Raw genomic sequence first — 10,210 nt, 5'->3', positions numbered from 1 at the left:
AAAAATTGAAAATAAATACTGGTTCCGTACGTCATGCGGACTGCGCCCCTCGTGCGGATGGGCGGGAATGGAGGGTAAAAACCGATTACATTACCGGGATTATTATAATGATTTTTTCTTTAAAAAATGGGGGGAAATCTGACTAAGGCCCCTATTATCGTTTGCGAATCGCTGGAAAAAATGCGCGACTCGCCAAAAATTTGTATTACTGCTAGCGAGTCGCTGTGTAACGTTCGCGACAAACGTCAAAATGAAGCGAATGTAAAAAATGCGTTTATTACTGTTAGCGACTCGCCTAAAACCCGTTCGCCGCAACTGTCAAAACCTAGCGAATGAAATTTGAACGTAACTAGCGGATAGAATTTTGATGAAATATTAAAAAACTCCCAGAAAAAGATGGAGAATACAAAACAATTTTAAGATTAACAAAAAACGTAAGCTAAATGCAAATAAAAATAATGTTTGGTTTGTAGTGTGAAGAAAACAAATGCACAACAATTCAAAAAAATTATTGAATTAATGGAGGAGCACCTAGAAGTAGCCAAAGGGCTTGGCAGCTTTGGTTCGAGCAAAAAAAAACACAGAGATGTGGGACAAGTTCGCTGGTGATTTGAACTGTCTTGGACCCCCAATGCGAGATGGCAGAGGTTGGAACAAGGTACCTATCTAATTGAACGCAGATTTCAAGAAAATGCACAGTATTTTTTCCCAATTTCAGGTATGGCTGGACTACAAATTAAAATTGAAGCAAAAGATTGCTGCCAATAAGAGAGATTGCGTCGATACTGGCGGTGGACCGTTTACTTTCTTTCTCCTAGTCTAGTCTTTCACCTTTGGAGCAGTCAGTCGATTCATTGCTTGGTCTTCAATATGCTGTTTGTCCAAGTGGAAGTACTTTTGGCGGCATCAGTAGATCTGACCCAAAAGAAGCAAGTGCCTCTATACCGGACACAGCAATTGAAGACACATTTGAAGCTGCTGTAAGCGAAAATACAGAAGAAACCACCGGAAATATGGAAGACAAAATAGGCGTTGCGTATAAGCTACGCCTTCTAAAAAAAAGAAAACTTTTCGCATCTGCTGTTAACGGGAAGGAAGAGGAGCGAATTAAATTTTTAAAAATGCACGTAGAAGAATGCAAGAATAAGAATTGATCGAAAGAGCAAAAAGTATTGGGCAGGATGTACACGATATAGCGAGATATAAAAGAAAAAGTTTAGAAATAAAGAAAGAAAAGTTGAACCTTTTAAAGGAAAAAAGAAAGAATAAGGAGCGGCAAGAACGTGCAAATATGCATAAAGAAAAGCTCGAGTTAAAATTGAAAGAACTTGAACTTAAAAAACTAAAATATGAGCTAAAGTAAGACGGTTTTATCAAAGAACGTAGATAACAAGAAGGGACAACTCGTTATAATTGTGGCGAAAGTGCGCAACAGGGGCGTGCTTTCTCTTTTCTTCTAATCAAAAAACGCACTAGGGCAAAAGAGAAGGCACGCCCCTGTTGCTAACTTTCGCTACAATTATAACGAGTTGTCCCTTCTTGTTATCTACGTTCTTTGGTTTTATTTATTAATAGTTTTATGTATATATTTTTGTCAAATCTGAAGTTGAATTTAAGTTAAATGGATAACTTTTATTTGAAAAAAGAGGTTTCTTTTAAATATAGAAGAAAATAAAAATTACAGTTAAGGAATAATCAAATAATGAATGCATTATTTCGGACCTTCGTAGATCCCCTTCATTAGAATGAATGTCCGTATTTTCCGGTTACACTTGAACAACTGGATCGATATAATTTTCAACAGCATCTGGTGTTTCAATATTAAAATGCAAACAAATGTTGTGAAGAGCACAGCAGGCGTTGACTATTTGTGCGGCTTTGTGAGGAGAATAATGCCGAGGAGGCATCGAAAACGACATTTCAACACACCAATTGTTCTCTCCACAATATTTCTCGCTTGGCATGCTGTGTGTTAAAGGTTGGCTCTCTGCTGCCAGTGATTGCACTACGAAATGGTGTCATTGAATAAGGGCTTAAGGGGTACCCAGAATCCCCTATAAGAAAATCTAATTACATATTGGAATTAATCTGGTTAAACAGCATACCTAAATACATAGGCGCGTATTCATAGTCCAGCAACTAAGTCGAAACTAACAAAGTTGCAACTTTAATTTATGTACCAACTTAAAATTTACCTCTATTCATAGTCGCATTTCAGACTTCTACTAGGTAGTTTCGACTTAGTTTACGATATAGCGAAACGAGTGTGAAAATGTATCGATTTTTCTTTTCGATATTTTGGAAAAATTACATTTTTATTAAATAATGTCAAGTTTGATCATCCGTTTATGTAATTTTTATTTTCATTCCATGATTATGCAAAAGAATAAGATATCATTTTCTTGTTAATTGTGTGAAATAGTCAGAACAACCGCAGTGATGTGAAGTCGATGTTTATCGAAAGCATGCTGTGAAACATACAAATAGTAGATATCTAAATGTTATGCACAAATTTACTTTAAAAGAACTAGCGTGAAACTGACTTATTATTTGAAAATTTATCTAAATTATTCCAATTATAAAATTGTGATGTAGCTTTATTCGAATTGTAATACGCATTTAATTTCATCTTCCGATTAAAATGGATCGATCTTTGAAAACTTTAATTGGATATTATTCAATATTATCAAAATCACCCTCTACCAACTTAATTTTTACATATTTCGTCTGTTTTCCCTTAATTTGATAAAATACTTCTTCCTAGTTACCACTTAGTTGCAGCTGCAGCCGAAACGAAATTTTAAGTTGGTACTTAGCCAGAAAAGTCGAAACTAAGGCGACTATGAATAGCCTTAGTTGTGACTTAGAATAGTTTCGACTTAGTTGAGTACTAAATATGACTATGAATATGCGCCATAGAACTTTGTTCTCCATTGCAGTACATCCTTTGCAAGATTTCTTTCAGTTCACTGTTTCCCCAAACAAATGAATCGTGTGTTGAACCGGGAAAACGGCCGTCTACATACCGTATCACCATGTTTTGATCACAAGCCTGAAAAATATACATTATACAACTAGGAAAAACGAATTGAAAATTTTTTAATTGAAACTTACAATCATTGCATTCAAACTGTAAAACCCTTTCCTATTTAAATACTGATGTTTTAATCGAGTTGGTGCAACAATACCAATGTGCGTTCAGTCCACGCACCCGATGATTCCAGGTATACGAGATTTTCGGAGAAAAAATGTCTACCCCTTTGTTTTTCGTGTTCAGTCATTTGCATATTTATCCATTCATGACAAATGACGGTCTGGCATATCTCCAGTACTTCTTTTAAGACCACCGATACCGTTGCTTGTGAGAAGCCTAGTTCGAAATCGTTACCAACGCCCCCTTGATAGGAGCCATCATCGAAAAAGCGAAGGGCGCAAGCAAGCTTTAAAATTGGTAGTGTTGCTGCGCTCCGGTGCATTGAGAACGAGCCCTCTACAGGAACATAAAAGCTTCCTTATTGATCCTGAAGTATGAAACGAATTTGGAGTACAAAATTACATATTTATTTTTGATAAATGTGCAAACGGCATTCTACTTACAGCCTATTGGGCAGATCCATCGGGTTCGAATTATCTCGGATGCTACGTCTCAGTCTTTGCAGGTTGGTTTCCTCCACGTCGTACTCGTTCTCAAAAGATAATTCCACACTGCTCATCATTTAGAATTACTTTTACTAGTATTACATTCAATCAATTTGAACTTTGTCTTTGAATTTACGTTCTTTTTTGACGTTTCACTTTCGTCGCTTTCTGTTTTTGGTGCTGGCAACATCATATTTTATGCGAACTAGTACATTCGCTAACCATAATACTGGTCAAAAGGCGACTCGCCATTAAAAGCGATTCGCCAATCTTAAGCGATTCGCGAATGATAATAGGGGCCTAAGTTATTCAACCTTTCATGACAAAAATAATATTTTTGGCTATACAACTCAAAAATTTTTGCTTAACCTTTTGTTAATTCAGCTGTCACCGATTTCTCCTTGTAGTGAACGCAATATTCTGAAATAATTTGTCATGAAAATTTGAATATCTCATTTAATTTTTAGCCGACTTTTTAAAAATAAACATCAGTTTAACTCCATATTAAACATACATTTCTCTTAAATTTTTTTAAAGTTCATAGATATAAACATAGACCCATCATTCGAAAGGTCTAAACTCGGTTGAGAAGCAACTCATTTAACTCATTAACAGGCTTATAAGAGCACAAAAGCTATCACAAAATGGTATCGCGTGTCGCACCGCATGTCGCATTTCGCATACCACATCGCGTATCGCATCGCTCTAATGTGCACTCCGCGCATTTCATATCGTATCGCATATCGCATCGCATATCGTATTGCTCCAATGTGCACCCTGCCGAAGACAACGGTCTTAGGCTCAACCTGGACATCGACGAGGCGTAGTACGTCAGTATAAACAGGGCCGGATTTAACGTCAAATTCCGGTACACCTACGTCACGGTGAGGCCGTGGCGGCAAAAGACGACAGGCAGCAAGCAGTCAGGGTCCCAAGACATGTGTGTTGACCCGGCAACTGACTCCACTGCTGCCCCAGCGACCGAGTCGGCCACGGCCCTACCAGCCGACCTGCTGACAGAACCGGCACAGGTACCAGCCAACCAGCAAATAGAACCGGAACAGGTACCAGCTCATGTGAGGTCCGGGCCAAGTGCCCTCGACTACGTGCGCACCACACAGGAGCTCCTAGCGGACATTGGCAGGCTCGAACTCGATAGGGGAAGCGAGGGCGATGCGCGGCTCTCGGAAATCGACGACGATCCCCAATTATGAAGTCACCAGCAGTAGAAGTAGCCCAGTTCAATCTGCATCACGCGGTGGCCGCCTCGGCGATCAGTTGAGGGGCCTCAAACACAATAACAATAAGGTAATTTGGCACCCCTCCTGCGAGAGTTCCAGAGCGTGGGTAGTGTTGAAGAATAATATTAATTATTTTTGCATTACAGAGTTTTTACACAGGATCTGGTAGCGGTCCAGGCCACCTTGAAAATTGATGGCAAGGAGATGGAGGTGGTCTTGGCTGCAGCCTACTTTCCGGGGGACAACGCCAACGTGCCGCCCCTTGAGGTACAGCGGCTTCTAGAATTCTGCCGCAGGAGACGACTTCCTGCTATTCTAGGCTGCGATGCAAACACCCACAATATGGAGTGGGGCAGTTCGGACAAAAACCACAGGGGTGAGTGCCTTTTAGAATATATTATTGGCGAAGACCTGAGCATTCACAATGTCGGTAATGAACCAACATTCATGACTAGTGTCAGAGAGGAAGTTCTTGACATCACTCTCAGCAACAGACTGGCCAGTCCTCTGATCGTTCAGTGGAAGGTTTCATTTGAGCCCTCACTGTCGGATCACAGGATTATCTGGTTTGCACTGGGAGCTGTTTGTCAGACAGGTTACCCCAGGAAAACAGACTGGGCCAAATATGAAGAGGTACTTAGACTGAACCTACTCAGGATAGAGGTACAACAAAGAAAGGTAGATTATATGGTGTTAGAGGACAGGGTTAGTAGGCCGAACGGCACTATTTTAGATGCCTTTACGTCCATCTGTCCCGTGTCAAAGCCTAAGGGGAAGGCTCAACCTCCCTGGTGGCCACGGGAAATCTCGGTTCTTAGGAAGGAGGTGCGCAGACTTTTCAAAAGGGCAAAGCACACCGGGAACTGTGAGGAATACTCCGTCAGTCTGACAAAGTACAATAAGGAGATTAGAAAAGCCAGGCGGAGCAGCTTCAGGACGTTTTGTGAGAACATCGCGCCCACTCCTGCAGGGGCTAGGCTTCATAAAGCTTTGGCAAGGGACAACACAGGCACCAGATTGGCTAATGGGACTTTTCAGGTACTGAACAGGAAAGGGCACTTGCCCTACTGTCGGTCCACTTTCTGGACGCCATTTCCACCACCGGGGAAACGATGTTCCGTGCGTTCAGGCCATCCCCACCGGACTGGAAGCTGGCTTAAAGCCTTATAAACCGGCAAACAGTGCGGCGGGCTTTGGACTCCTTCGAACGGTACAAGGCCCCTAGGGTGGATGGAATATGTCCGGTGTTGCTAAAGCAGGGCGGGGATCTCTTACTTCCACATCTTGTGGTTATTATGAGGGACAGTCTAGAACTGGCCCACATTCACAAGGTGTGGCAGAGGGCAAGAGTCATCTTTATCCCGAAGGCAGGTAAGAGAGATTACTCTCCTGCCAAGTCATTCAGGCCGATAAGTCTCATCCTTTATGTTAAAGGCAATGGAGAAAATTATTGACCATGAAATCAGGTGTAACACTCTGAAACAAACCCCTCTGGGGTAGATCCACGGACATTGCGCTGTATGCCTTAACGGAGCAAATAAATGGGCCCTTTGAGTGTGATGAGGTGGTGCTCTGTTCCTTCCTGGATATCGAGGGGGCCTTTGATAACGCCTCCCATTTGGGTGTCGACACTGCTCTTGAGAAACATAACGTTCAGCTAACCATCCGGCGATGGATAGCAAGGTTACTGCAGACCAGGATCGCCGAAACTGAAGTCGGTGACAGCGTCGTTCAAATACAAACGACAAAGGGGTGCCCGCAAGGGGGAGGGTATTATCTCCTCTACTGTGGAGCTGTGGACGAACTCCTACGTCCGTTGCCAAGGTTACGCGGACGACATAGTGATTATCGCTAGAGGGAAGTTCGCTAGTACTCTCTGTGACATCGTCCAAGGAGGTCTTAACCTTGCAAAAAGGTGGCGCGAAGACGTGGGCTTAAATATTAAATTATTATTACCCTGGACTCCAGGCTTCTGTCGAAGGCCCATGTTGATGCGATCACCTCTAAGGCCGCGAGAGCGATGATGGTGTGCAAAGGTCTAGCGGGTAAATCCTGGGGGTGCACTCCGAGGATCCTCAGATGAATGTACACCATGATAGTGAGACCTATAGTGACTTACGGTGCGGTGGCTTGGTATTCCAGGACTACTATGGTAACAGTGAGGCAGACACTATCTAAGCTTCAACGTCTGGCATGTGTTTGCATTACGGGAGCAATGCACACATGTCCGACGGCAGCGTTGGAGGTAATGCTGGAACTCGAGGCACTGCATCTCTCAGTTGAACAGGTTGCAAAGCGAACCCTTCTTAACTTTGCGAGGGAGGGCTTCGGCAAAGGCAAGGTGCTATCATCTAGGAACAGGGACAAGCTAGGTACCCAGCTCCCCCTGGCTTTGCTCCGCAGGGACGATATCAACAGAAGGTTGTCTTCAAAAGGAATTTCAGAACCTACACTTATAGCAAGGCGACCTGGTGTACCTCTATTAAGGAAAGGCACATACAGGCGGGCACAATACAGTGGTACACTGACTACTCCAAAACACCTGCGGGGATTGGAGCAGGCGTGTACGGCCCCAGGCTGAAGCCTGGGAACCTTCCCAAGCATCTTTCGAGCGGAGGTCTATGCCATCAGTATGTGGAAGTTGTAAAAATTGTGGAATTTACATATGTATGTATGTGTCTGAATTACAGGTCAAAAATTGTAAGCAACAAAAGGCAACTTGCGCGGTTGGTCGAGCTGATGCAGGAGAATGAGGACATAGGCAAAGGAATTTGCGGAAAGAGTAGGGGCGGAAGCTCCGCTTCTATTGTGAAAGATATACAACATTTCTTGTGCATATAAAGAAACAAATGTAAACAAACAAACAGCTGTTTACAATTCAGTCAACCATTCACAGTAGTACATCAAGTTACACAATAGCAAAATAAAAGATAATCGACTCATTCGTGTGTCGAGAGGCTTAATGCTCTGGCGGAGGTTAATGATATCCAACTAATGTGGGTACCTGGGCACTTGGGGGTTGCTGATCATCTGATCATCTGGCCAGAATAGCCCCTTCCTCGACCCCGATAGGACCTGAGGCCTTTCTGGCAGTGGGTCCCAGTACCATAAAGGATATTTTTGGTTGAAGGCCTTTCAACTAATTGCTTTCAACAAAGTTGGTCGCCAGCCAACATTAAGGGCCGGTTGCTCAAAGGCTGGTTGACACTAATCATCGGTTAACATCGTTATCGACGTTTTCGACTCCATGCATATAACACGGTGTCGGTAACGTCGATAAATATGTTTAACCAGGGATTAGTGTCGGTTATTCTCTAGGGTGGGGTAACAACCCCTAAAAAAGGTGCGGAAAAGTCGGGACGGGTACCAAACGACGCCGCACCTTTTTTTGGGGGTTGTTACCCCACCCTAGAGAATTACGTTAGTGTCAACCAGGCTTTGAGCAACCGGCCCTTAGCCATTAAACTTTTTTTTCGTGCAACCCTGCGTTGAGTTGAACGCAAATGTTGAACGCAAACTTGATGAATGCAAACACTTCTTTACTGAATATTATATGTATGAGTGAAAACTATCGATAGGGCTTACGAAACCATCGATGTTTTCGAAAATCAAAAACCATCGACACTATCGATAGCGCCATCGATAGTTTTCCAGCTTTACTATATTATCATCTATCAAAATGGTTAGGTATAGCTCTATTTTGTTCGCTATAAATCAACACATCCCGCTTATAAAATTTCGAAAAGGCGGCATTAAGTCATATCTGCGATCAGAAAACGTATTTGGTGCTAATGTAAGTATTGTAGAAATTTGAGTTACGTAATACAAAACCTTATGAAATAAAGGAAAAGTTGTGCGTTGACTTATAGGGAATTTACATGACAACTTTCACACGCGATTAGTTGAACCAAAAGTTTAACGAACGTAGGGAGCCGACCAACTTCGTTGAAAGCGATTAGTTGAAAGGCCATTTACACCAGGCGATTGTTGCTTTCAACTAAAAATCGCCTGAACAATCGCCTCGTGTAAATTCCCTATTAGCGAGAGTGCACCACGCTTTGAACAAAATTACTTTTTGGGGTGTGGGCGGGGGTTGAGGGGGGTACTGTTTAGTAAGTGGTCCACCTATTTCGGGGCATTGCGTCCAAAGGGGTGACGCGATCCAACACACTTGTAGCCAAGGGTCTACCCATTATTTTAACATCCACTATTGTAATTTTTGGTCACTAATTTATTTACAAATTGGGTTTGAAATATGCCCTTTTTTGTAAAATTCGGAAATTAGCGTACATTTGTCACTCCTATTTTCCTTAAAGCAGCCACTTCACCAATGCATTTTTATATTCCCCTTCACTTTAAACTTTATTCGACTTGTTACAACTTTCTTTATTACTTTAATTTTAACCTATCGATCACAATTTATTAAATAAAAACACCTTCAAAACCACGCGTCTGCCTTTGGTTGCAAATTAAATGGCGTAGTTCAGCTGTCAAACTCCAAAATATGCAAAAGAAGGGGCACCGAAATTGCGCATATGGAAATTGTGCATTTAGACATTATTTCGGTTTCAACCGAAACTGTGCATGTATGCTTTATTTCGGTTTTTGCCATATGCATTATTTCGGTTTTCAACCGAAACTGTGCATGTATGCATTACTTCGTTTTTTTTTCATATGCATTATTTCGCTTTTAAAACAAAAGTATGCATATTCATAATTTCGGTATTTTCTCATATGCATTAGTTCGGGTTTCAACCGAATTCGTAAAGTGGCGACTGTCCCCTTTCCCAAAAACGATGGGCCAATAACTAAACATTTCCCGTTGAGGGGGTCGTACACATCACAAAACTGTAAACCAGACGGCAAGGAAACTCATAGTTTACGAGTAATTTGTTGAGGTGGGCTTTACAGCATTAAGGGACACTCAAACATACGCGGTATTGGAAGTGCGGTACAAGGCGGTACATAACTATACTATGTACCGCCTTGTACCGCACTTCCAATACCGCGTCTGTTTGAGTGTTCCTGTAAGGAAAATATGGGAGAGAGAGGGGTCTAATAGTTCCCTGTATGAAGTTTCAAAGCGCGCAACCTTGTAGTTTTTAAGGAATTTGTTGTTAAACACAACTTATATGCATGATGCAATAATACAAGTTGTTATCAGTTAGCAACTTCTAGCTTTAATTCCACCATATTGACTGCCTTAGCTGAAACAGTGTTACTTCTTTCACAATTCTTTGCCTAATAATATGGTTGAATTTTTTTATTTTTTCTCAGTATACACATTTTGTTTTCTCAAAAAGGTTTTATATCTTATTTTATTTCATTTC

At 41.8% G+C, this 10,210-nt stretch overlaps 1 protein-coding gene across 1 annotated transcript in view; it reads left to right on the top strand.

Annotated features, from left to right (window-relative positions):
* Positions 1-8,505: 8,505 nt before the first annotated feature.
* The window catches only part of LOC118742235, a 5,716-nt gene continuing 4,011 nt past the window's right edge, over positions 8,506-10,210 (top strand). Inside the window, exon 1 of the mRNA XM_036474155.1 lies at positions 8,506-8,673. Coding sequence (XP_036330048.1) covers positions 8,560-8,673 — 114 coding nt within the window. The 5' untranslated portion in view covers positions 8,506-8,559. The remainder of the gene's footprint in view (positions 8,674-10,210) is intronic.

This window comes from Rhagoletis pomonella, unplaced genomic scaffold (assembly GCF_013731165.1).
Source record: "Rhagoletis pomonella isolate Grant_MI unplaced genomic scaffold, Rhpom_1.0 Rhpom_scaffold_00007, whole genome shotgun sequence".
NCBI lineage: Eukaryota > Metazoa > Arthropoda > Insecta > Diptera > Tephritidae > Rhagoletis > Rhagoletis pomonella.
Note: the sequence above shows the minus strand (reverse complement) of the source record. Positions and strands in the feature narration are given on the sequence as shown.